Raw genomic sequence first — 27,998 nt, 5'->3', positions numbered from 1 at the left:
TGCCAGACAGTGAGCACCTCCTGCCATTTACCACATGCATGTAAGGCACGATTCGTTCAAACATTAGATCACATCGCTATATGGTCAGCACAGCTCAGTCTTCCATTTCTCACGACACAGTCCAGTTGTCCGTTTTCGTCTGCCTTCCTTTCTCTTTTGTTTCAAACGTCTTCTAGTGTTGTTGAACAGTCCCTCTGACCTGCCTTTGTTAGTCGTGCATTATCCTTTTCAGTCATTGTTACTCTTTCTCTCAACTACTAATCAGTCTGTAGTGGCTGCAACGCTCTCTCAGTGAGTAACACGTTTAAAAGCATAACGCTCTCCCAGTGAGTAACAAGTTCAGCATAATACTCTCTCAGTGAATACCAAGTTCAGCATAACGCTCTCCTTCTCTCAACGACCTACCTATTCCAGTCAGCCCACTCAGCCAACGTTTGAAGAAGATCTTAAAAGGAACGGACAACTCACTCAGTAAGTAAAAATACAATCATGTGCTATAGGTCTATTTGAAATCCCCCTACAGCATTAGTATCACTGATATAGCACACTGTGAGCAAGTGCGTGCACACCCGCTAGCTCTCAACCGTGTCACTCAGCCTGATGACCTAGCTCTGGAGTAGGCATAGTCTATGCCTACTCCAGAGCTAGGTCATCAGGCTGAGTGACACGGTTGAGAGCTAGCGGGTGTGCACGCACTTGCTCGGTAGAAATCCGCCATGTAGATCTACTGCACTGACTGACCTGGTTGGTGTATTTGCTCACGTTAGCGACTGTATCATTCGATTCACTCCCTGACCCTGTTCTCGCACTGAGTGCTACATCTTATAAGTTATCGGTCTAGTTAGCAACTGTGCCAAGGATCGTTCAGTAGCGGTTCATGACCTGTAGATCAAAGTCCAAAGTTCAAACAGTGAGTTACTCCTTTGCTGCACCATTCCGTCAAGCAGCTGAATACCTTCTTGCAGGCGTAGTCCCTAGGCCCTCCGGACTTCCACGTCAAGTAATTCATTAGTTTCTTCTTTTCTCTTCACTGCTACTTGAAGACAAAGTTCAACAAAACGGCAAGGATGACTTTCTTCAATTCAGCTCTTCCCTTTAGACTCACTACTTGTAGTCATGTTCGTCTATGAGAAGTTCAACGGTGACTTTATCCGTATGGCAAGTTAGAAGCTGAATAGACCATTTTCAGAACTCTCAATAGACCAGAGAAGTTCATCATGTTTCCTACACTTAGTGAGAAAGAAGAGAAATGTAGATCGTTTTCACTGTCATCAACGTTTCTCCAACAAGGAATGTAAGTTACAAATGGTGGCACTCCATCTCTTTCTCTTCGTTTTTTTTCCCCATATTTTCGTTAGTACTGTCGTCTCGTTGGTCCCCACCTTTGCCCTTGTCCCGTGTCGCAACGGGACGGCCATTCAGGGACCTACTGATTGACGTTTTGTAGACGAAGTACATTTCAGTTCTTTGTAACGAAGGTAGACTTGACGAGTAAAAGGATTTATAGATAATTCTAGTTGCGATCGACATGAAGATTGTTCAAATATCAAGTGTCTGCTGTTGTAACTGTTCGTGCTTGTCAAGTTGAAGTTGAAGTTGTTCCATTCATTTTGTGTGGAGACCTTTCTTCAAACTGTCGTATTCTTCTTGGTTGTCAACGGTACGAGAGTTGGAGTTGTTTGAGGTGGAGAGCAGTATTCTTTCGTTGATAGTTGTCGTAGGCAGTTGTAGTAATGAGGTGTAACATTTGTCGGTGGTTTCTGTGGTTTTGCTGAGACAGGTAAATAATTAATTGCATTGTGTTGCAGTGTGTTGTGAAGATGTCCCCGCGATGTCGTTCATTGATCGTCTTCACCTTTTTCAGCTACTGACACAGTCATTGACTGACGTAGCTGCATGTCCGTGGACGTGGAGTCAAAGGTTATTCCACTCTAAATATGGTGTTGAGTATGACGTCATGATGAGTGTGTATGTGTGTGTGCGTACGCATCAGTGTAGATACAAGTATTGACATGTGAGATCAATCTTGTTTGGATCATTGTGTATGTCATAGTATGGGAGTACTTGTTGTCTCTCTTACCTCTTATTTTCTGTCCCCTTGTCTGTCCATCTGTATGTGTGTCTGTCCGTCTGTTTGTATCTGTCTGTCCATCTGCGTCTGTGTGTGTGTTTGTGTGTGCATGTGTGATTATCTGTGTCGTGTGTGTGCATGTGTGTGGCAGTCTGTCAGTTTGTATCTGTCTGTCCATCTGCGTCTGTGTGTCTGTGTGTCCATCTGTGTCTGTCTATCTGTGTCGTGTGTGTGCATGTGTGTGGCAGTCTGTCTGTCTGTCTGTCTGTCTGTCTGTCTGTCTGTCTGTCTGTCTGTCTGTCTGTCTGTCTGTCTGTCTGTCTGTCTGTCTGTCTGTCTGTCTGTCTGTCTGTCTGTCTGTCTGTCTGTCTGTCTGTCTGTCCATCTGTGTCTGTCTGTCTGTCTGTCTGTGTTGCGTACGCATTGTTCCTGTACAGACATGTCCAGTCAAGAAGTAGAAGGCTTTTCTCAGGAGGTACGGCGACGGGGTGCCACACTGGAAAGTCTTCAGGCTGCTGTGCCTCCTGAGCAGCCGCAATTGTCCTCCACATCACGTAAAGTGACATGGAAATCACCATCATCATACCCACGCTCATGGACACACTGCTACTCAATGGGAGTAAGTAGAGTGTTGCTGTACAGTGTGTGTGTGTAGGGGGGGGGGGGGGGGGGAGTTTTCTGTGACACCTGGTCTTCTTGTCTGTACCATTGTCAAGTGATTGTTGACCAGTGGGAATCGTTGATGTGACATACCTTTACAAGATGTGCAATTGCTGCAAGCTTCTCTCAAGCTGGAATAAAGTTATGGCAATTTGTCTGGTTTGGATCGCTGACCCCTGAGGTCAATCAGTAGGTTTCCTAACTCTGATGGCATTGTACTGAGAGTATTGTTGCTGTCGTTTTTGTAATTGTCAAATCGTTTTTTTCTGTTTTGTATATCACACAGACAATGCTCCTTTTTGTGATCTGCTTGGAGGGTCAGCATCTTCGTGATGAAATCCTCTACACTATTGTACACTACATATTTAGTGTACATAGTGTAGAGATGGATAAGCAAGACGAAGCTTACGTAAGTTGTTGTGTTCTTGATTGTTACAAGACTCAGTACTGTTCAGGTTTGTCATGGTTGTTCTGTATGTCTGTCTGTGTGTGTGTGTGTCTGTTGTCTGTCTGTCTGTCTGTCTGTCTGCCTGTCTCTTTGTCTGTCTGTCTGTCTGACGCTTCGCTCCTGTGTTTCTGTATCCCTGCACTGTAAAAATGCATCCGTCTGTCCACATGCCCCAAGACTTCGCGTAATTGGGATGTACAACTTACTGTGTGTCTGTCATGTGTGTGTGTTTGTCACGTGTGTGTGTGTGCGTGCGCATGCGTGTGTGTGAGTGAGTGCATGTGTGTGCGAGTGTGTATGTGTGTGTGTGTGTGTGCATGCGCGCATGTGCCTGTGTTTGTGTGCGTGCATGTGTGTGTGTGTGCATGTTTGTGTGTGTGTATATGTATGTGTGTGTGTGCGTGCGTGCGCGCTTGTGCCTGTGTGTGTGTGCGTATGTGCGTGTGTGTGTGTACGTGCGTGCGCGCATGTGCCTGTGTGTGTATTTGTGTGTGTGTGTGTGTGTGTGTGTGTGTGTGTGTGTGTGTGTGTGTGCGGGAATGTGTGTGTGTTGTGTGTGCGTGTGCGTGCATGTGTGCGTGTGTGTGTGTGTGTGTGTGTGTGTGTGTGTGTGTACAGTTCAACATGACACTACTGCACTACTGTGCAGAGTGTGGAAATGATCGACTAGCAAATATTCTCATCGGACGTGGAGCTGATGTCAATGCGCAGAGCAGCTCGGTAAGAACTAGTGATAGTTTAGAGTCTGGTTGTCTCAACTGAATTCTCAGTTTGTATGTTCCTACATGTCTATCTGTGTGTCTCTAAGACAATCTGTTCATTGCTTCTGCATGTGTGTGCTTCTGTTTGTATGTTCACGTGTGTATGTACATCTGCATGCGTGTACATGTATGTGCAAGTGTGTGTGCATGTGCGTGTGTATGTGCATGTGCGCTCGTGCGTATGTGCGTGTGTGCGAGCGCACGTGTGTGTGTGTGTGTGTGTGTGTGTATGCCGCGATCGTTGGTTCCAATCAGCCAACGATCGCGGAGAGTGGCGTGACATAGTGTCGGCAGCAGCGGGGGTGAAGGAGCCTGCCCCGAAGACGATTATGTGCCACGTTTGCGGCCGCCTGTTTCGTCGGCGCGCCGACATGGCCCGGCACAAGTGCACAGCAGTCCGACAGCTCCCCGTATCACAGCAGCCTGGGTCGGTGCAGTGTCCTGCCTGCAGTAGATGGCTCCGGAGCAGGGGTGGGCTTGCAGTGCATAAGTGCCTAGGGAGTGACAACTGTGACGACCGACCGCCTTTTGATGCTCCTCCTGTTGCCGAGGTCCCGGTGTGTACTGCCTGCCAGCGTGCTTTCAAGTCTACTGCTGGCCTCAAGCGCCATCGCTGTGGACCCCGCCCGAAGCGCCCTACAGTGACTGATCGCCAGCACTTTGAACATCATTGCCAAGTCTGTAGTCAACGCCAGTTTCGGAGGCGACAGGACCTGGAGCGCCATTTGAAGCACTGCCTACCTCTCCCCTAACCTCTCTGACAGTACCTCCCTTTGGGGAGCGGCGTGGCCATTTCTGGCAGCTGTCAATAGTAGTAGTAGTAGTAGTGTGTATGTGTATGTGTGTGTTGATGCGTTTGTTCTAGTTGTCCAGGTCTGTGTCGGTGTGTGGTTGTAGTAGTTAGTGTAATGGTTGTATAGCAATACTCATCACATTCTCTCTTTCTCTACAGTGGCGATTGACTCCACTTCACTATGCAGTCTGCTGCAAGAGGATCAACGTTGTCAAGGTGATGCTGTCACATGACAGTAACGGTGTCACCTTGGATACCACACTGCGTGACAAGGTAAGTATTTGATTGTGTGTTGTTGTGAAGTGAACAGTTTCTACTCGTCCTTCTCACCTGTCCTGCCTCTCTCTCTCTCTCTCTGCCCCTCTCTCTCTCTCTCTCTCTGCCCCTTGCTCTCTCTCTCTCGCTCATGACTACCACAACTCTCCTCTCCTCTCCTCTTGTCAGAAATGTGTACCAGTTGTACAGTACCGTACTCGATGACATCATGCGTACAGTATCGCCACGTGGTCTCTGTGGTTCAATTTTTGAAGAATTTCGAAATCAGTGTCTGAAGGAGTAGACTGTTTGATGGTGTTTGTTGGAACGAGTGAGGAGTGAAGGGTTGTTGTTATTCTAACGAGTACGCAGGAGACATGCTGTTGTTCCTGACGTGGAGCAGGGGCTGTGGACGCCTTCCTCTCGTCGTGGATATTTTCGTTCGAGTAGAAATCTGTAAAACAAATTCAAATTTGTCGAGGCATGAACTGGAGTTTTTACTGTGGATGCATGGAGTAGCATGTTGCTGAGGAAGGAGAGACTTGTTCTGTACATGTAAGTCGTCTTGTGGAGAGATTGATTTCGTCTCGTTGTAGATTATGTCCTTGGCCTTCGTTATGTTTTCGTTTTTGTAAAATTGGAACGAATTTTCTCAAAAATTGATTTTATGTTGTTCCTGTGATGTGTTGCTGAGTTACTCAGGATGGGAAAACAGCGTTGGACCTAGCCAGGCAATACAAAAATGAGGGATGTGTGCAGTTGCTGGTGGATCACGAGAGTGCGAAGGTATGTACAGTAGACTTGACTGTGAGTGACTGAATTTAGATGTACTGTGTGTCTACAGTAAACATTACAGCGTGTCGTACATTTGATTGGTTGAACTATGCAGTGACTAGGTGTCACGTGAGTCACGTGAGGTGCACCTCCCACCACCATGTCCTACATTTGTACAGCTGTCCATGAGATCAAGAGTACATAAACACGAGAGAGTGTAAAGCTGTGTTCACAACTGGCGCGTGGACGCGGTACCCTTGCGGTTCATGCGCGCCCAAACGCGCGCTCAGCCTTTCACCAAAAAGGTTGGGGGGGGGGGGTAGGGGTTCGAGCCAAAATCACAACTCGACCGACACTGTACATTGTACTTGTACATGCATGCGATTATCGTCGTCCAGCATAGCAAGCTGCGTTCGTTTCAGAGTGGGGGGAGGGGGGGGGGGGGGAGGGGCCCGAGTACGAAATAACGATATTGCCTCCATGGTCATAGCCAGCCTGAGATTGAACGGGGGGGGGGGGGGGGGGGCTGGGTGAACTATTAGGGACCATTAGCAAGCCGTGAAACGTCAATGGGGGTAACGAGTTCATCGTAACGCACGTGAAACACGGCGTGATTGAGGATTAGCTTCTCGCGTTCACAACCTGTCTACGCGAGTCGGCTGCTTTCCAGTTTCAAACAGTTTTCTGATATTTTTACTGGCTATTATTTTTTGCGAACTTTTCCTTGAGAACAATTCTCAGCCTGACTGACTTTTACCCGAATGAAAGTGAAAGAAACCCCATGACAGCCACATCGCCGATGGATGGGTGCAGCAAAGGGTTGTGTTCACGAGGTCCATGCCAAAACATAAATGAGCGAGCAAGCTGAAGTTTGTCTTGAACAAGCATAAATGTTGGCACTGTGGTTACCCTCGATCCTGTTCTGTGTCATGTTAGTAACGGTTATGGCAAAATCAATGGTCCTACTGGTTGTTTGGTACGTTTCGCCATCGTATTTATTCCAACAAGAATGGGTGAGACATTTTCGAAATTTGAAGAAAATCGCAAAGACCAAAAGAGGCGCGATTTACGGTGCTATTCTCCGTATCATGGTTGAATTCGCACGTACTTGACTAAAACCCACTTGTTGCGGTCATGACGAGTAGACCCCTCCGAACTTGTCAAACACAAGTATGTTTTGCGTGCTCAGGACGGGACTCTAACCCAGCTCCCCTTCGCGTTGCAGTTTCACGACTTGCTAATGGTCCCTATCACATGGCATTGGCGGGTTTACGGGGGGGGGGGGGGGGGCACACTCCCACCCACCCTCAACAAATTTCGACCTGGGTTTGAAAAAACACCAGGCTGCTACATGCACCATGTGCACAGGCGGTAGACTCTAGGCGGTGGGAAGCAGCGTCCAAAACTGGTTGCACGGACCGTCGGTGTGTGAGCGGCATTGATTGCACTGTGAAAGAAATGATCGACTCTGTACGAGCTCTATACTTTTGTACAGATTCCAGGACGCGCTCGATGCGTCTTGAGAAAGGCGTGCAGTGATGTGCTGAACGCAGCGCTGCCCAAGTGGGACAAAAACAAAGCTTGTGATCGTCAAGCGCCTCTTTTCGCAACGTTGTACAACGATGTTTTGAGGATGATCCCCTCCAGATTCGAATCGCGAATTGGTTGACTTGAAGACTTTTCTGCGAAGTCTCAGCGACATCCATGGACCAAAGAAGACAAGCTCTGGCCAACAGAGCCTTGATGGATTTTGCAAAGCGTTCTTGCGACTGCGCAATTCCTGTTCCAACAGGAAACAGTGGGAGTGATCAAGTGGTTGCCAGTCCAGTTCGGAGCGGGCTGACATTCCGCCCGACGCGGAGGTGCCAGTACAGGATGGTCATCATACATACTAGTCAGACTATCGGAATCGCTGTTTTCTGTGTTCGAGCATTGGTGCCACCCTTCCTGCGCAATGTCTACTTGTTACTGAAGCCGTGGTGGTCTCGGACTTCGTTGGAGCTCTCTTCCGCACCAAGCAAATTCATCGCGCTCCGCACTCTTCCGCCCCAGAGCGCATATCGTTTTTCTGCAGTTCGTGCCGTCCCATATCGTTCGCGTGGCTCTTAATCAAGACTGCAAGCTCGGGTATAAGAATCCTGGTATCTCTCCTGGATACGAAATGCTGAAGTTGACGATGGCAAGAACAAAGAGTTTTCTCAAATTCCTAAAATGCGCTACTTGTGGCGCATGTTGCTACAAAGGTAGCAGGTCTGAAAACACCAACAAAATTAGTGAAGCCATTGCCAGGGAAAGAAGTTGCGGAACTACTTACCCTATCCCGCTGGATGGTCGTTGTAGTGCACTTGAAAAATGCTAGCTTGCCTTCATCGCCTGCCACCTGGAGGCATGGATCGCTTGAAAACGAAGTTTCTTTACCTGAATTTGAACGCGCGTCTTGTTCAGCACATTGTTGAGTGCTGAAGGGCCTGCCCCAAACTCTGATGAAGACGTCGACCTTAGCTGCAAGTGCAGCAAATCGGGAGGCCACAAACTAAAGCTTGATCCGTCGACAATGCTCTGCCTCAATTTCTAGCTGATTTCTTTGCCCTTCGAGTAGACAAAATAAATTCGAAAAATTGTTCTGGGAAGCGGCAATTTTAAGTAAGAATATATGTTCACTTGAAACCCATGTTTTGATTATGAAAATATGAGAGTTCATTCTTGTAAGCAGTATATTCTTTTACACGACCACGCTATAACCGATACGCACTGTAGTAACTGAGCATGAGATACTTTAATCTGTATAGTGTAGGTCTGGAAGAAATACCTGGCATGTAATCATTTTGTAATTTTGGATAGCTAGGTGCGTGACATAGATCATTACAGTCATGTGCACCATGTCATCTCCCCCGACCGCGATCCTCCTCAGCCAAATCCTGGACACGCCACTGCATCATGGTTGTGGATATATGGGGGGGGGGGATGAATGCAGCCATTGACCTAAACTATATCCTATTCTGTGCACCAAGCGCTAAATTTGGTGCCGGCCGGCTTTGTAGGGTACCACTGCATTTGATCAACCAGATGCCAAGTGCATTTGATAATTGGGACCATTTGCAAGCCGTGAAACTGCAAGACGAATGAGGAAACTGTGTTAGAATCCCATCCTGACCACACGAAGCACACTGGTGTTTGATGAGTTCGGAGGGGTCTACTCGTCATGACCACAACGAGTGTTTTTATTTTATTATTCCAGTGCGTGCGATTTCAACAAGGATACGGAGAATGCACAGTAAACTGCGCCTCTTTTTGTGACTTTTCTCAAATTTCCAAATGTTTTATGCACTCCTGTTGGAATAAAGTATGATGGTGAATATACAGTGTACGAAGGCAAGGCACTTTCTCACTAGACAAGTGATGTTTGCTAATACTTGGTCCGCAAATCACAATTGGCGCTTATCTTCGCACTAAATTTTTCGGTGTTCTGCCTGTGTCACACCGCATGGAACCACCGATTCACCATCCGAACATAACCACAGACCATTGCATCCGACAACATGGCAGCACAAACCACCACAGAAGTTGTGATCGGTTCGTTTGAATTTTTTGACTGGAGCTGCCACCGACGAACACTTCCGTCACCGCAATAAAAGGCTGCAATCTCCGCTCCAGTCCGTAAAACAGGTCAGGATGTTCACACTTCAAAGCGATGGCGAATATAGTTTCTGCCTGCTTCCAGCTGTCTGGTAGCAAGGATGGTTTTCCGCGGGGAGGTATAGAAAAGCTGAAAAAGCGCATCGCTAGCTTGAATTTGAGTACTCGCACTGTACAGCGTCTAGTGAAGAGTTATCACCAGCAAATCACCGACGAAGAAACTACAGATCATATCGACATCTCCAGAATACGAGACCAATCCGGCGGACACACTCTGAAGCTCACAGACGACCTGGAAAAGGAGCTGATCAAAATAAACACCAACTCCTGAAGGAAACTCTCGTGCAAACGACTTGCAGGGATCTCACAGAAAAGAGCTACGCCTGCTCTAGAGTCAGTGCGACACTGGTGCAAGACGTTAGGTGCAGTAGGCACAGGTGCTACATTAAGCAGAAGCTATCACTGCACTACAAGCACCAGCAGCTTGCGTGGGTGCTGATCAGTAAGTACGACAAGTGCAAGAGGCGATATGAAAAACTGACAGTGATGTGCTGTTGCCTTTTTGTGTCAAACAAAGGCATTATTGAGACGAACGGGGATAACACATACGGCCACCACACGGGTACTCTCACTTAGCTTCTGAGCGGCAAGTAGACAGGCACGACAGGTGACTGGCTTTGAGCGTGAAGTGGAACAAGCTATGAAACGTTCAGCATATGTCTGGATTGAATGTTTTGAGCTCATCCTCCAGCGACGATAGTGGCGAGGAGGACGTGTAACTTGCTAGGATTTTCGGCTGAGTTGCTTTCTGACATGTAAAGTATCATGTACATAGCGTTTTCTGATCGTGGCATGCTTCAAATATTTGTATTTTTGTTTTGCGACAAGAGTGAAGATAAGTGCCAATTTTAACTTGGCGGATCAAGTAGGCCATTCACACGACGTCCAAACTCAAATTTATCGTACATTTCCAAGGATATTGATTTTACTCGCATACGATAAACTTGGACACACGCTTGCAACTGATTTTTGAACTTGGCCGGGGTCCTTGTGTTCACGATTATACTTTGCACACGAGCAAAAGTGCTGGTGTTGAAAGTGCACGCTGCAAATGTAGTGTGTGGGATATTTTTTCAAACGGGAATTTAAAAATTAAAAACCCAAGCCCACGGGTACACACCCAGGTCTGCGGGCATACCTCTGCATACGCACACACACACACACACACACACACACACACACACACACACACACACACACACACACACACACACATTCATGTGCACAAACATACTTGCAGACACTCCCACGCCCCGTCTGTGCGTACAACGACGTAATCACGCACGCACTCACAAGCAATCAACACATAGGTTTGGGGGTTGCCATGACTTCAATTTGATTAAAGATTTTAAATGAAATAGTATTTGATGTTAGACCAGAGGGCGTACAAATGGCCGACGTGGCCAGCAACCTGCCCGCTGCATGATTATAGCCCGACCAAGGGCGCATGATTATAGCCCGACCCAGGGCGCATGATTATAGCCCGACCCAGGGCGCATGATTATAGCCCGACCCAGGGCGCATGATTATAGCTTGACCGAGGGCGCATGATTATAGCCCGACCGAGGGCGCATGATTATAGCCCGACCGAGGGCGCATGATTATAGCCCGACCGAGGGCGCATGATTATAGCCCGACCGAGGGCGCATGATTATAGCCCGACCGAGGGCGCATGACTATAGCCCGACCGAGGGCGCATGACTATAGCCCGACCGAGGGCGCATGACTATAGCCCGACCGAGGGCGCATGACTATAGCCCGACCGAGGGCGCATGACTATAACCCGACCGAGGGCGCATGACTATAGTCCGACCGAGGGCGCATGATTATAGCCCGACCGAGGGCGCATGACTATAGCCCGACCGAGGGCGCATGACCCGACCGAGGGCGCATGACTATAGCCCGACCGAGGGCGCATTACTATAGCCCGACCGAGGGCGCATGACTATAGCCCGACCGAGGGCGCATTACTATAGCCCGACCGAGGGCGCATGACTATAGCCCGACCGAAGGCGCATGATTATAGCCCGACCGAGGGCGCATGATTATTGCCCGACCGAGGGCGCATGATTATAGCCCGACCGAGGGCGCATGGCTATAGACCCACCGAGGGCGCATGATTATAGACCCACCGAGGGCGCATGATTATAGACCGACTGAGGGCGCATGATTATAGCCCAACCGAGGGTGCATGATTATAGCCCCACCGAGGGCGCATGATTATAGCCCCACCGAGGGCGCATGATTATAGCCCGACCGAGGGCGCATGATTATAGCCCGACCGAGGGTTCAAGAATATGCGTAAAGCCCAATCGAGGGCGTGTGAACGGCCGCCGAGGCCAGCAACCTGCCTACCGAAGCCTAAAGCATACCGCCCAACCGAGGGTGCACAACGGCCATCGAGGCCAATAGCCTGCCCACCGAGGGCTAAAGCAAACTTCCCGCCAAGGGATAAAGCGTAGTACCCACCGAGGGCCAAAGCATGCTGCCCACCATGGGCCGATTATATACTGCCCACCGAGGGCTAAATCATACTGCCTATTGAGCAAATGAATAGCCACCGAGGCCGACAACCTGCCCGCCAAGGGAAAAGCATACTGCCCCTAGGGCCGAAATTATACTGCCCATTGAGGGCAAACGAACGACCACCGAGGCCAAGAACTCACACAACTGCCTGGCATTAGGCGTCACACCACACACATACGATATGATGCCCGCTTGCACCCAAAAAGGTGATAAACCTAGAAGGCATGGCACCCCCACTACGGAAGGTGTATTTGTACCCTCAGCATTATACCTATGCATAATCATATGATGCCGCCGCTACCTCATCAATTGCTCTGACTAGGGTACACGGTACCGGCTAGCAAAGCAGTATAAACTGTGGCTTTCAGAGTATCCACGAGAACTCTCTCGCCTCTTACACATCCGTATATTCTCTTCCTACACAGGCATATAACCTCATACAAGCTCGCAAAGAACGCTCATACACACACACACCACCACGCACACACGTTCATAAGCACGCACCAGCGTTCTCTCGACCGCCTCGCATTCATGTGACAGAGAATAGATGCCCGTAGACCACCACAAGCTGCTCGTGTGAGCCCACTTACTGGCCCGATCGTCGCCAACACCGCATACAGCTTGTCGGCCTATAAAAGCACATACCGTACCAGCGAACAGGCCATCTTGCCCCGCCCTGATGGCTGCTTTCGCCTTAGCCACTCTAGCAGTAGCCACAAACTCTCACCACCTGCACTTCTGCACCCCATCCATCACTTCACACGATAGCATACGCGCCTGCCACATGCACATCCACATATGTACAGCACGCAGCACACGTCCATATCCTCACCACTGCCATACCTGCGGACTACGCACTCACACTGCTCTAAGATGCTGGCGTGGGCCCACATACCAATCACTAGCACTGATACTGGCCTGGGAAAGCGCAAACGTTGGCCATCAGTTCCAGGTTAGCTCATTCTATTGGCTACTAGCCTGCCCGGCGCTGAGCCATGCATAATGCGCCTCCAGATCACATCTGGTGTGTATGCACGTGCAAGCTGGGGATCCAAGCCATAGAGCACTTTCCTCCTGCCCGAATTATCTTGGTGGGACGCGTGGCGGTTGTTGGTGCAAACTTGCACAACATTGTCAGCGAGCCTTTGAGCACATTGCGTTTGTTGGCCAAGTTTCCCCAAAAAGAGAAGGGCCCAGGTAACACTGAACGAGGCGACGGTAGTAGACTGATGGTCAATCCAGGACAGGGTGGATTGCCCACGCTATCAGCCAGCATACTGCAGTCCTGGCGAGGCAATGTTATGTGCATAGCGTCAAGATGTACAGCGTCTTATCACCATATTCAGGTGCGATCTCACTCTCGGCCAGCAAACCATAGAGTTGACGCGGGCGGCCACCACGCGAATGAATAGTTAATGACATGCTGAATGCAAACAAAACTAGACTCCCGAACAAAGCGTCGACCAGCGAGTGCAGAGGCCGGTAGTGACTGCGGAGCAAATGGAAGCACAAGCCGTAATGCACTGATCGGGCCTCAAAAGGAGCAGGCAGGCATTTTTTGTTCAACATATTCCGGACAGAAAGAATAGCATGGCAGGCACAGATACGTCGGCATGAATGCGTGCGTGCACCCGGCAACCATGACTTGCCCCCGGCGGGGCAAGGGTAGGTAGTGAGTAATGACCAACCATATCAACAGAAAGCAATTTGCTGCCGCTATTCGATGTCACCCACAGGCGACAGTGGTGTCAGAACCTGCGGGGCAGGGTGCACCAAAGCACCTTGTAGTGGGTAGTCAGAATTCAGAGGCATTGAAAACTGCTTTCCGTTGGTTACGTGGTATGTCGAATGTTCCTCACCGCACGCCCGCGCAGCAGCTGGGGCGTCTCGTCCCCTCGGCGGTAGCAACAGCTGCTCTGCCAACAGTGATCCGATGGACAAGTATCATCCCGACTGATAAATGGTCTTCCGGATGATCAGCTACGCTATCAAGTCTGCTCTGGAGACGCGGGGTGAATTCGGAACTGCCACCGAGATTTCTGATAACGGTGGCCACGATTTCTAACGAACTGCTCTGGCCAAATTGCCAAGCGCAACGTTTGCGCAACTCGCGAACCGTGACATTACAATGATTCCCACGCGGTATGGCCCGCATAGCGGATGGGCCATCTCGTCCGCCCAGCAGTGACAACCGCTGCTCTTTCAACACTGATACGACGAACCCGTACGGTCCTGAACGACAACTGGGGTTAGGATGATGATGATGGTGGGCGTGGCAAAACTGCTGCACTAGTAACAGGGGAAAATGTGTAGCCACTCCCATGCCAAACTCAAAGTCGTATCCGCACGGCCCAGTTGATAAATGGATAGGGCTTCGCCTGTCGCTCTGTTGCCAGAGTTGGAGCTAAATGCAAGCACTATGCTGAACGTGCTGTGTACAATGGACACTTGGAAATCACTGCGACGACAACCAGCTGCAGTGAATTATTCCAGTTTGCATCTTGTCTTGAGTATCTTGGCGACTTGTGGCTTTAGTAAGTGAGTTGAGTTTGATATCTACTACTGTGATACTGGACACTGGATACTGTAAGTCTACAAATTATCAGCACGTTTTAAATTTCAGCATCCGCAGGCCAAAATCCTTTTCGGCCCCATTAAAATTCAGCCTATACAGCTCCTGCCTGTATATCCTGTCATACTGTATAATGCATGTCACAATTTCAAACAAATCCATCCTGACAACTCTCAGCTCGATAGGCACATCAGGGCCACTTCCATGTCCTTTCCAAACTCTCCTATCATGCCTTGGAAACGCCACAACAACTCAATCTAGCATTCTTTTTCAACTTCTTGCTCAAACCCAACCGATTTTCACGATTCTAAGTGCACTGGAAAGCTGAGACGCAGGCACATCTTTTGATGGCCATTACGCATTCCCTGTGCCAAAAGGAAATCCCCTGGTATGCTCCAATAATACTGCAAGGTCGAAAACCAGAAAATCCTCGAACTCTCAGTGCCATGGGTTCCTTGTTCACCTTGCCGCCTCTGGGTTCGTCTTTGTCCTGTCATATTTGTCACGCACCCTTAGGAAGATGTTTGTCACGAAAAGCAAAAATCTCTCCTGTATATCACGGTTCATTTCACCATGGTAGTATACGCCATACCGACATCTTTTGGGGGAATTACGAGTACTTAAAAAAAAAAAAAAAAAAAAAAATTTCACGGTTCGCGTGAGACTCGGCCAAAGGCCCAGTTTTCCGCATCCGCAGGAACGCCACCACCCTCTTGGATCAAGGCGCAGATGCAGCTCCTAAGCGGTGGGAGGTGAGTAGATCAGACCCACCACAAAGTGGTCAAAGACCGAAATCCCATTCACTGCATCCATGTTTCCCTCGTGCCAGGCCACGAGTTCCCAATTAACTGTGGGTCGCAGCACGGCTGGAAAAAATCCTTCCGCTTCCAAGCAGGACTTGAACCTGGTACCCTCTGTTTCTCAATCATGGTCTTAGACCATCCCACTATGCCTGCCTGCCTTACTTAAAAGGGAAGTTAAATTATCCCATGCAGTGGATGCGAATGGTTGCAGACGTATTCATTGCACGGCTCAAATGCAAAGTGGCACTCCTAGTATATTGCACGTTTAAAAAATTCTAGTAGCTGGACTTGCGTTTGTATCCCGCGAGTTTATGGTTTATTCATTTTTTACTGATTCCAATTGCCAGGTGTGTCTTTACCACCATATTTATCATCCAATTTCATTTGTCCAGTAAAAGAGGAATAGAAAAACGTGTTTCGTTTTATTTCTATGGTACCTGATGCGTGGGCTATTGCGAAGAATATCGAAAATAAGATAATCTTTACTGTTGGGTGTTCCTCGGGATCGGAAGCTGTTGGAAAAATGAATGTTCTGGATACGAACTTAGTAACTGAAGCTGCAGAGCCAACTTGTGTTTACACATCAAAATGACGGCAAAGCACAATTCTACCTGTATTTCTTGATCCTCAAAATCTATTACGTTCCCGGGGCAGTCATCATTCTTATTCACTGGTAAACAAAGAAGGCAGAACAATAATTATTCTTTTTCAACTAGATTTTCATGCTTCGTGCCAATAGATCAAAACATACGTAGCCGGAGTTGTATTTAACATTCGTATCCAGGCAACGTTCATAATGCTCCCTGTTCACGCTTGTTTGTTGTAGCACTATATAATAGTGCTACAACAAACAAAAAAGTACAGTGCATGAGCTGTCAAAGCGCTGTTGCATAACAGCCTCGCCGGCTGACTGAATGTCAGATATGCGACTTGCAACTTTGACCTGTTCATATCGCCTGAAAGTTCCTGGTTACGGGCAAAAGGGACATGTCGTTTGACTTCTTATTTCTCACTCTCTGCTTCCATCATGGTGTATGTCTGCAGTTCGCTAACCGCAAGATGAAGAATCCGTGGAAGATGTCGGAGTTCAGGCGCATGCTTCCGACCTTAATAGAAACCCTCGATCCTTTTGGACTACGGACGCGCTGTGACGCTTACGAAATCATCACGCCTCGATTCAAGAGAAGCTTGGCTTCGATTCGTGACCCGAACGATCACAACGAAAGACTCCTGGATGAGCTGAGAGGTGGAGATGCAGATTCGTTCCACAGGTTTCTCAGTTGCATAAGAGAGTCAGAGACTTACACACGTGTCAAAGAGATTTTAGCTAAACTGGAACCACTGGACATTCATCATGTTTCGACAGGTAAGCCATACGGTTCATATCACAGGGTGTAACACCCGGGATTTCAGCTGGTCCGGCCGAATGGGATACTTGACCGGAAAGGAACAGAAAATATGATGTGGTTTCGGTTGTGACCGGACCGACCAAACTGGTTGCTGCGGCCCTGCATCAGATGGAAAACACATGTCTAAGATGTGGTGTGAATTAGGCAGCTAGATGCCCTTGCCGTCATGGCTTTAACATCCTGTGATCAGTCCACTTTAAATAAACGCTCACATAACGCATAACGCCCGCATTACTCTTTTGAAGGGTGTAGTGTTCACGTCTACTTACGCGCTGTGGTATTCCTTGACCACTCCAGACATTCATGATGCATGTATTAGTAGTACATCGTGTTATGTTATGCATGGAGCATGTGCCGTTTCCCGCGCGCTTTCCAACACCAGGAACTGAGAGCTCTTGACAGTCACGTGCATGAGCTGATTTACTTAGTAACTGGTGGTGTAAGTGGACATAGTGTAATGGGCCATTCACACTACGCCCAAAACGTGACGTTTTCGTTCGGACAGCCATGACAACATGAAACGTGGCGAGACAATCGTCCTCCTGATACGAAAACGTAGACGACGTATCCAGACCCCTGTACCGAGTTTCGTTCTGTCGTTCCCAGCAGTGTTTGTCCAAAAGAAGCTATACACACAGCTGTACGAGTAGCGTGTGCGTGCCTGTGTGAATGCACCTGCATGAAAACGACGTCTACCAGTACGTCTTATTCCTAAACGTGACATGTATTGTAACCATGGTAACGTAGTATGAATAGCCTATAACTTGTAGTTCCTTGATCTTTTTTACTTAACAGCTGGTCGTAGCAGCTCCGTTTAGGAGCACTCCGAGAAAGTTGATGGAGGCGCAAAAGTTGAATGCAAACCAGGGGCGTCACCGGACCCCTTCACAGGGGGGTGCACAGGAATTTTGAACAGGAAAATTTTTGCACAGGAAAACACGAAAACGTTCGCTGATAGTGAGCTGGCCAGACGCTTTCCTTTTTCGAGAAGACGACATTTTGAGAGGAAACAGCTCCAAAGACTCTTCAAGTGTGGTGACCTGACTAACTTACTTGCGACCACACTGAATTATTTATTTCTTCTGTTTCAAACAAACACCCAGCATGCCGCCGCGCGTGTAGATTCTACATATACATATAATACAAAGGATGCAGCGCTGCGCACACGTGCACGCGTAGAGTATACGCGCGTAGTAATTATTATTTAAAAAATTTCACGGTTCGCGTGAGACTCGGCTGGAAGCTAGCCGGGCTTTCCGCATCCGTAGGAACGCCACCACCCTTCAAAGATTACGGCGCAGATGCAGCTCCTAAAGCGGTGGGAGGTGAGTAGATCAGGTCAGAATCAGCTAGATTCTACCAGCACTACACTTTTCATAACCAGGAGTTCGCAAAAAACAAGGTCGAATTTTTAGGGGGGTGCACGTGCCCCCGTGCCCATCACGGGTGACGCCCCTGCAAACTCTGCGAGACGAAGCTCGAGTTCAATGGCTCGGCTACGATCTCAGAGTGGGAAAATCTTCCCCAAAGGCATGTTACTTGCTCGACGGCTGTAGCTACCACGGATGCGAAGGTGTCCCAGGCGAAAAGCGCAGACGCAATGCGGAAGTTTCTGGGCCGTCAAAAAATTTCAACGAATAATAGAATATTCGTTCGTTGAAAGATTTGATATTTGATATAGTATTCGTTCTTGAAAACTGGGTTAGTGTGCATCACTGGTTGGAATACTATTTAGCATCCAATCCCTCACATATTCACACTCAGTCAGGGCAACAACGACTGGCTTTGGAGACAATGTGTTACTTTGAGTAACTGGTCTCGTAATGCAAGAGCACCGTTCAGGCGCTGCATCTGCGCCTTTGATCCTAGAGGGTGGTGGTGTTCCCACGGCGGATGCGGGAAACTCGGCTCACACGAACCGTGAAATTTATTTATTTTTTAATGCAAGAGCTCGAAGAGCTGGCAAGCAATGCTAGGCCGCTAGCAGCAACTTGCTCATGATGAGCAGCAACTAACGAAGAAAATGTCCAGTTGGAAGCAATAGAGCTGTATGTCCCCAAGTAGTACCATTAGCAAGAAGATATGATGGCAGGGTTCTAGCCAGGTCAAAATAGTAGGGCATGGGAACCAGTTACCCTGTAACCCATTTTAGCATTTTCCGAAATTGTCTTGCCATGCAAAATTCAATGTACGGGGCAAACCCCCGACTTCACAACAGACAAATGTGCCTTTATGAACCCTCCAGTAGCGACTATCCACTACACTTTTCGTTGAATGGCATCAAAAAAGTCCGAGAGGAAAATAGCAGTGTTGCAGCGAATATTCGAAAAATTGAATATCTTCGATTGCACAGAATATTCGAACATGCGAGTCAGAAGTCGAATATTCGAAATGCTACACTTCGTGTACAACTTTCCGTGCAAAGTCTTAATTCGCTCATCGCAGCACGCTCACTGCATTCTTGCATCGTAGAATGTGCAACAATCACTGCAATTGAGCAACAAACGACATCGTCAACATATTTTCGCTTGCAGCTGCTGCTGCCCAGTTTGACTTACGCGCCGTTTGTAGCTTGTACCTTCGCAAGAAATACTTATGTTCTTCTTCGTAGTTTGTAGCAGTTCCCGGTTAGTTTTGAATCGTATCAGTCCGCTTTGCTTAGTTTCGAGTCAGTAGAAATTCGTGATGTCGGATCGTCAAGCTAGCTCCGTGTGGGAGAGTTTTGAGAGACTTGAGACTTCTGTTTCCGACGCAAGTCCACAAAATAGTTCATCCTGCGCATGGAATGCGAGGATGTCGTCTTCTTCCGCTCCGAAGTACATTAGGCTCTTCCTTCGATACATCGTTGACGATCCGTTTTAGGAGACTCAGTGCAACATGGAATCCAAACTCAAACGAATAAACTTTCATGTACTTGCAACAGAGAGTTGCATCCAGAACAGTCCAGTCTACCGAAGAGAACAAGAACAGCAACTCGCGTCGCACTCCACTTCGTATTTTGTTGTCGCGGAATTCAAATTGCGATTTTCTCGACTTTTTCCACAAAAGCTGTGGTCATGTCTTAGCACGCGCTGGCTCAAATAAACAAGGAAGCATAGTGTGCTGAAATGGGCTCGTCTGTATGGGTAGAATAGTAGAATATTCGCTCGTACTGTGCATATTTGTTAGAATATTCGTTTGTGATTTTGCTATTCTTTGCAACACTGGAAAATAATGATTATTGGGTGAACAGGGCACATTTTAGTGCTCTTTTATTGCTTGTTTTTTGGATGAATTGGGCGCAGCATCCGGGGCGAAAAGTGGTACAAGCATGGTGGTACTGGTGGTACCGTGTGTGACGCCCCTGGACTCTAAAACCCAGTGCCACAACTCCAATGGCATGCCGTCTGTTTCCTTGCAGCAGAAGCCTGTGCCAGTGTGGACAGTAGAAGCGGTGGTCACGGTGCTCCAGGAAGCGGTCATCACAGCGCTGATGGAAGCGGTGTTCAGGACTCTGAATTCATGTCACTTGGTGCCATTGGGTTAGTGAAGGCTTTCCTCGCAGGTTTATAAAGAGGTCAAATACGTTGCCTTGGAGCTGACCAATCAGCCGCTTTCATTAACGAAGCGTTCAGGGTAATGGAAACACTGACAATACGCTGCCTGCATATTTAGCCAGGGGATCTGTTTGATGACATAATGCTGCATCGCATTTCCAGGCTCTACTGTCCACGGGGGGGGGGGGGGGGGCAGGCACTCTCCACGTGGGGGGGGGGGGGGGCAGGCACTGTCCACTGGGGGGGGGGGGTAGGCACACTATTGTCCACTGGGGGGGGGGGGGGGGAGGCTCTCCTGTCCACCGAGGGAGGCTCTTCTGTTTGGACCCTACATAGAACGTGGACCTGTTTCTAGTTTTTTCGTTTTGTTTTGTGCTTTTTTGTTCTGTATGCCACTCTACCCTGCAGTGGAAAGACACTTGATCAGATTGCCGACTGGCATGCGTTTGTTAGCTCGATTGAACCGTTCATCGGTGGAGAGGAGGAAGGCGACGAGAGAGGTTGGTTGCTTTTGGACACCGTGATTCATGTGTATTTCAATAATGCCGGGTGGTGAATATATTTTCTCCAGCAAGGACACGGCAGAGTTTTAGCCGTGTGTATGTAGCGAATTATGAGTAAACGTAGTTTGAAGTAGTTCTAGGGTCAATCAACCTTATTCTCTCGGAGTGTAGGAGCCATTCGATTGCGGGCGATTTTCAGAGAAAATGAGCGTGAGGCTGGTGGCCTAAATTTCCTTTGTATTTGAACATTCTCGGTGACGTCCGAATATACTAATGGTGCGGTTCAACCAGGTGAAAATATTTTCAGAGCCAGTGAGTTCCCCTGAGCTGCTTGAATTGTTTTGCAATACCCTCTTGTCACTGTATGCACGTGTATGTGTAGACTTTGATGAGGAGGTGATGTCCTTGTACATTGGTTTTCAGTGGCGTGTCCAGGATTTGGCTGGGGGGGGGGGGGGTGCGGCCGGGATGGGGTGGGGGTAGATGACATCATGCTACTGTCCCAGGTCAGCCATTTAGAAAACCGATGTCAAGGAGCCGTAAATCTCACACACCACGAGCAGTATTTACGCAGCAACATTGTACATTGGGCCACCCAGAATTAATTCGTTGTTTCGGGTCACCCGACTGACCGTCTTTTCTTCACCCGACCGCAATTTTTTTATAGTGCATGCAAATGTACTATCATGTACATGACTAGACTATGTACAACATGGTACACACACGACCCTAATAATAGCAGTCCAGACATCGACCTCAGAAGCAGCCAAATGACAGGATGCAGCGCTTGGTGACGATCTTGTCTTCTATCTCCGATCCGCAATCGGTCCTGAAACAGCATCAGCTCCACCACCGCGTCGCTCATTGACAGAAGTTTTCAAGGTGAGAGCTGCTCGTCAGACTCGTTTGCCAGCGAGGCCAAGATCTGGTCCTGGAGGGGACCTGGATCTGATGGGACAATGGCTGCGCTGGATCGTCCACAGTCAGATTTGATCGACTGACTTGATGGACAGAAGCTATTCGATATGTACAACTGCACAATCATGTATGCACATGGCCGTTACCAAAATAAAAAATAAAATAAAAAATAAACCCGACCGACCGACCCTGGCCTTGTACAGTTCAAATAATTTAATTTGCCGTTATATGAGCGAATCAACTGCAATTTATGCGAGTCCAACAATTTCTCACCGCTCAAAGCATCCTTTACATAGGCAGTGGTACTACAGTGCTGGAAACTGAAATCCGACCCCCTGTCACCCCCTGGGCCACTTCATCACTACCACTGTTTCCTGTTGGAGTGGCAGCAGGAGTTGCGCCGCCCCAGGAACGCTTTGCAAAAAATCCATCCAGCCTCTGCTGGCTAGAGCTTGGCCTTTTGGGATGTCGCTGAGACATCGAAGAAAAGTCTTCGAGTCAACCAAAACACGATTCGAACGAGGATGATCGCCTGAGCTATCGGCATTCGAATCGTGTTTTGGTTGACTGGAAGACTTTTCTTCGATGTTTGTACGTTGAAGACGCATCAAGCGCGTCCCAGCAGGGATCACACTGTACAACAGTACAGTGTACACACTCAGGTCACCGACCGTGCAGCGTGTTTCTGTAGCCGGCCGTGCATGCTCACTGTACAGTGCGGATCGGCTATAGGGTTGTCGGCTATAGTAATATACCTCCTATAGTGATCGTATTCTCAAATTCATTTTCGTAAACCACCCCTTTCTATACATATCGGATCGGCTATAGTAATAATCGGCTATAGTAATATATCGGCTATAATGATACGATTTCTGTGTCAAAATGATCTTACTGCATACATTTTTCATCGGCTATAGTGATGATCCTAAAAAAGTATACATCGTACATGGCGAGATCTGATCGCGGCAGCCAGGAAGCGCTGGTACGACTATGATATCCCTCGGAGAAAATTCGAAATGTTTGGCGTTGGCTGTGCTTGTTGTTTCGGGGCATCCTCGAGCGAGATTGGAGGCAGTAATGAGTACCAGCGCTGAAGCGCTACCGTGGTCTCCGCCGAGATGTTGGAGAAGGCATTCAGGTAACAGCAAAGACGATCAGGGACGCGGAGAAGCTTCTCCGTGACATACGACATCACGCGTCGATCGACCTGCCACTTGGAACGGTTTCAGCGGTGATGAGTCGAGCGAGGGCGACCCAGACTGAGACTCTACTCCCACTAATCGATCCGGTAGATATTGTTGATATGTCGATTGAATGTGTTGAAGTGTTTCTCTTCCAAAAGAACACATTCCTTGAAAACTCATGTCAAAAAGTCACGAAGTATTTGCTTCCGCAGGAAGTAGCTCTGCCCGGCGCGTATTGCACAGTCACATGCACAGCACGCTTCTGCTCGCTGCACTGATTCGAATGACACCATACACGCATTTGTCAGGCATACCTAAGTATGCATATCGCCTATAGTAATATATCGCCTATAGTGATATTTTCACGAAAATCAAACACCAACGCCATAGCCGATCCGTACTGTACTCTGTAGACTGTGCATGTGGTGTGGACAATCAACACCAGCTCGAGCACCGACGTCCGTAGCGTGCAACCGATTTTGGACGGTCCATCTGATCGTTTCAGGCCGCGCGCACCCCCAGCCTAGTCTAGCTAGCCCTGCGCCCTGTCTTCTATTTTTCGAAACCTAGGTCGAAACTTTTAGGGGGGGGGGGGCGCCCCCCCCCCCCCCCCCCCCCCTAAACCCGCCACTGGTTTTTAACCAGTGTTCCTATTGAAGTCATGTCCCCTAAGAGTGGTTTGTTTGTTCGTTTGTTTAGCTTTATTTTACTTCACCAGAAGCACAGGCAAAATCTGCCTTCTCACTGGGCGTATTGCCACAGTTCTCGCAAAATGATGAAGGTGGTGGTATAAGAAAAGGAAGAAGAGGAAAATACAATCATGAACAAGGCACAAAGAGAAGACGGAAACAAATCAATGAGGGAGTGGTACTGACTCCCGAGTACATTTTTTGGTTTTATTGCCACGACTTGCCTTGGCAACCCATCAAGTGCAGCATCAGCTGCAATGGTTATACGTAACCAAGTCGACTCCACTGCTTGATGCAGGTTGTTGTCAACTTGTTGTGTGCACTGGTGTTCTACCTCTGTGGTTCATGACTGGGGAACGGATAAGCACACCTCCGCAATCTTTTAACCCTTTTTACCGGCAGCACCGCACTTGAATGAGTCGTAAACGACGCATTCGACAGGCATACTAAAACCATAGCTGGTATGACAGGAAGCATGAGCCCAGTACCAGTACCAGTACCATCACCAGTATCAGTATCAGTACCAGTACCAGTACCAGTACCAGTATCAGTATCAGTACCAGTATCAGTATCAGTACCAGTATCAGTATCAGTACCAGTACCAGTACCAGTACCAGTACCAGTACCAGTACCAGTACCAGTACCAGTATCAGTACCAGTACCAGTACCAGTACCAGTATCAGTACCAGTACCAGTACCAGTATCAGTATCAGTACCAGTATCAGTATCAGTATCAGTACCAGTACCAGTATCAGTATCAGTACCAGTATCAGTACCAGTACCAGTATCAGTACCAGTATCAGTACCAGTATCAGTATCAGTACCAGTACCAGTATCAGTATCAGTATCAGTACCAGTACCAGTATCAGTATCAGTACCAGTACCAGTACCAGTATCAGTACCAGTACCAGTATCAGTACCAGTATCAGTACCAGTACCAGTATCAGTACCAGTATCAGTATCAGTACCAGTATCAGTACCAGTACCAGTATCAGTACCAGTATCAGTACCAGTACCAGTATCAGTATCAGTACCAGTATCAGTATCAGTATCAGTACCAGTACCAGTATCAGTATCAGTACCAGTATCAGTACCAGTACCAGTATCAGTACCAGTATCAGTACCAGTATCAGTATCAGTACCAGTACCAGTATCAGTATCAGTATCAGTACCAGTACCAGTATCAGTATCAGTACCAGTACCAGTACCAGTATCAGTACCAGTACCAGTACCAGTACCAGTATCAGTACCAGTACCAGTACCAGTACCAGTACCAGACTTCCAAGAAAACATAACTTGCACATACAACATGTGGCCTCGTTGTGAGTTATTGGCATCCTTCTCAATCTTATGGATTTCATATACAAAATACACTTGCCGGTAAAGGGTTAATTATGTTTACGTTAAATGAAGCTGTATAGAAGTTGGTTGCTCCCACACTGCAGCGCTATTCCCGTCGACCTGACTTGACCCTTGACTGACTCACGGTTGACTGTTTCAGTGTGGGAGCAACTAACTTTCTTTTACGATTATCGCCGAGGTCGCTACCACGCTTTCGTGTTAAATGAAGCTCATTGTTCTTAAATGAAGCTGGTTGTTCTTCAGTGTAGCACATGCATGCACACAATCCACACCGTCCAAATGAACACTAGGACATTTTAGAAACGAACGTTTTCGTTCCCTTCTCTTCATGGTCTCTTACATGGAGTAAAGCAAAATAACTAAGACAGCAATTCTATGGGCAAAGAAGTGAGGGAGATAAACATCAGGCTAGAAGTGCGAAAAGTCAGCAGATCAAAAACAGTGTCATTGTTCTTTTCTGCCCTTTCTTCTGGTGATGTTGTAGCAAACTGCGGTAAGGCGGCTGTGCAGCTAGTGGCTCCAGAATACACAAACTACTACCGCAACGTGCTAAAGTCGTTTCACGAAATGAAGAAAGGTAACATCGGAGGCCTAGGCAAAGGAGAGAACAACCTCTTCTGTATCTTGCTGTATCTGATGAAACGTCCGAGCACAACCGTCCAAGAGCTGTTTAACCTGCTGGCTGATAATGCCAAGCATAGTCGGCGCCGTCTTTTCACGGCAATCAAGTGAGTTGCAGGCTGAGTGTGTGTGTGTGTGTGTGTGTGCGTGCGTGTGTGTGTGTGTGTGTGCATGCGTGTGTGTGTGTTGTGGGGGGGGGGGGGGGGGGGAGTGGCGGGGATAGTTTAGTGATTTGCAGTGGAAGAAGGTTCAGGCATCAGATCATGTTACCATGGTTTCAGCACACCTGTGTATAAATAACACCTATGTATAAAATATCACCTGTGTTTTAAATTAAGACCCCCTTCGAATAAAGACCCCCTTCGAATAAAGACCCCCTTCGAATAAAGACCCCCTTCGAATAAAGACCCCCTTCGAATAAAGACCCCCTTCGAATAAAGACCCCCTTCGAATAAAGACCCCCTTCGAATAAAGGCCCCCTTCAAATAAAGACCCCCTTCGAATAAAGACCCCCTTCGAATAAAGACCACCTATGTATAATGACCACCTTCATGTATTTATAAAGATCACCTGATGAGTGCCTGAGATGGCATGAAACTTTAAGTTGTGACTGATCAAGCCATCTGTTGTTCTGACTAGTGTGTCACGGCTCTACCTTCCCGGTATCGAGCTCTTTTGGATTTCTGCTGGAATTCACAACAGTGTGTAAAGATTACCTTCATGTATAAACTATAAAGACCACCTGTGTGCTTGAGAACGTTGGTGCGTTTCGAGATATCAAAATTTGGCAGGCAAAAAAAACAAGCCATTCAAGCTTTGCACTCGATGTCTGTTGTGACCGCTCGACAGGGAGCACACAAGCCAGCTGAGCACCAGCGATAACAAGCCCAAAGTGGCTTGTTTGGGTGTGACCGCGGCGGCCTTAAGACCACTTGTGTATAAAGATCCATTAATGGTAAAAATGATCACCTGTATGTAAAGGGTACGGTGTATACGGGTATCAGTGGTCTCTGCACCTTCAGGTGAAGGGTGGGTTGGTTTGGGTTTGGGGTGGTGGGGGGATTGTTGTTCACTGAACCACAGATCTTGCTATGTTCAAGCTAAGTTGCTAAATACTTGACAATCAAAACATCTGATAATTGGCCTAATACTGTAGAACGTATAGTTTTTAACGGGTAAAGAAATTAGCATTCTCTGAATCAGGACCAATGGACAATGAAATATGTTAGTGACCCGAGTTTCAGAGTTTTAAGAAAAAGAAGATGACTACTACTGTACTGTAGTACCTGCTAAATTTCAATTGACGCGGCAAAACTTTAGCGAAAACACTCCTTTCGTTAAAATCACTAAAATATCACCTGCGCTTAAATTGGACTTGGATGGAGAGCCAAGGATTAATTTATAAAAAATAAAACGACCAAGGAACTACAAGTTACGCTATAATGTCCACTAACACCACCAGTTACTAAACAATCAGCTCATGCGATAACATAGCATGACATGGACCTACGGTACTGACGCTATAATTAGCCATTTTACCATTTTACAGTAACAAGTGAACTGTTGAGCTACAAGAAAAGTTAGCCTAGTTCTATTAGAAACGTGTGTGTGTGTTGCTGTGCTCCGTCTCTGTCTTTCGTCCGGGTCTTTGCTCATCCATTGTGCACTGTACCATGACAATGAGAAGTTCACTCTGCCGCTGTTTGACCTGTATCGTGTTTGTTTGCCAGGAATGCCGAGTACTTGAAACAATAAGCAGGAGATGAGGCCTTGTCCAGAGATGGCAGGGGGGGGGGGGGGCAAGCGTCTGCTCTCCGACCCCCAGCCGCTCAGTGCCTCGGCCGGATCGGATTAGCAGCCTGGCCGCCCTCCGGGCAGCGTCGTGGAGCCTGATGTCTTTTGACCGGAGCGTTCGTCCTAGGCATCATGGGCGCTGTGTGTTTTCATTGCCAGTTGGCATGTGTTGCTGTGATCAGCTCGTGTCATTTTCCTTCATCATGAATTTACACATAGCAGTGATGTTTCTAATGTCTTGAAGTACACTAGAAACTCACATGCTATTTTACTTTGAATTGCAGTTAGTAAATTTTGAAAATAATAAACTATCAATTTTCAATCCATGTCAGACAATCAGGGAAGTTTTTGAAGCTCCTCTCATTCCCGCCATTAATGTAATAAGAATATTAAAATTTCAAGACACGCTTGCGTGAGCCTTTACTGAAACTTGACTAACGATATTGAGATCACCATGTCTCTGTGCGTTGAGCCAACCCACATTGATTTCATAGAAGCCTAACCTATATCTTTGCAGACTTGATTTTTGTATCCAAATTCAAGACTGAAGATCTCACCAGAACTTAGTAGTAGAAAGTGGTGAATGCGTTGAAATAGGCTGGGAATTTCTCTATCCTATGCCA

At 47.7% G+C, this 27,998-nt stretch overlaps 2 protein-coding genes across 5 annotated transcripts in view; one reads left to right on the top strand and one right to left on the bottom strand.

The window, feature by feature from the left end:
- LOC135823885 (FK506-binding protein 15-like) overlaps positions 1–27,998 on the bottom strand; it is a 189,728-nt gene that overhangs the window by 101,304 nt on the left and 60,426 nt on the right. The gene's annotated exons all lie outside the window — the stretch shown is intronic.
- Positions 69–27,941, top strand: LOC135823898 (uncharacterized). Of its 4 annotated transcripts, XM_065336776.1 has the most exons (11): positions 69–471; positions 2,509–2,690; positions 3,018–3,140; positions 3,798–3,899; positions 4,893–5,006; positions 5,691–5,774; positions 16,404–16,725; positions 20,169–20,289; positions 20,713–20,804; positions 25,445–25,688; positions 27,312–27,941. In XM_065336776.1, exons 2-11 carry the CDS (start codon positions 2,511–2,513, stop codon positions 27,334–27,336), a joined length of 1,407 nt encoding a protein of 468 aa, XP_065192848.1. In that variant the 5' UTR covers positions 69–471; positions 2,509–2,510; the 3' UTR covers positions 27,337–27,941. The 4 variants fall into 4 exon arrangements, with proteins under 4 accessions (XP_065192848.1, XP_065192847.1, XP_065192846.1 ...); XM_065336774.1 differs by lacking the exon at positions 69–471 and having other exon boundaries at positions 2,155–2,690; positions 20,172–20,289; XM_065336773.1 differs by lacking the exon at positions 69–471 and having other exon boundaries at positions 2,157–2,690.

Source organism: Sycon ciliatum, chromosome 8 (assembly GCF_964019385.1).
Source record: "Sycon ciliatum chromosome 8, ocSycCili1.1, whole genome shotgun sequence".
NCBI lineage: Eukaryota > Metazoa > Porifera > Calcarea > Leucosolenida > Sycettidae > Sycon > Sycon ciliatum.
Note: the sequence above shows the minus strand (reverse complement) of the source record. Positions and strands in the feature narration are given on the sequence as shown.

What these genes read in the sequence shown, in the direction of transcription:
- LOC135823898 (XM_065336773.1), top strand. Translation starts at nt 2,181, where the DNA reads ATGTGTGATTATCTGTGTCGTGTGTGTGCATGTGTGTGGCAGTCTGTC. An exon ending in TCAATGCGCAGAGCAGCTCG is followed by an intron (nt 3,900 to 4,892) that starts GTAAGAACTAGT and finishes CTTTCTCTACAG; the next exon opens with TGGCGATTGACTCCACTTCA. An exon ending in ATGTCACTTGGTGCCATTGG is followed by an intron (nt 20,290 to 20,712) that starts GTTAGTGAAGGC and finishes TCTACCCTGCAG; the next exon opens with TGGAAAGACACTTGATCAGA.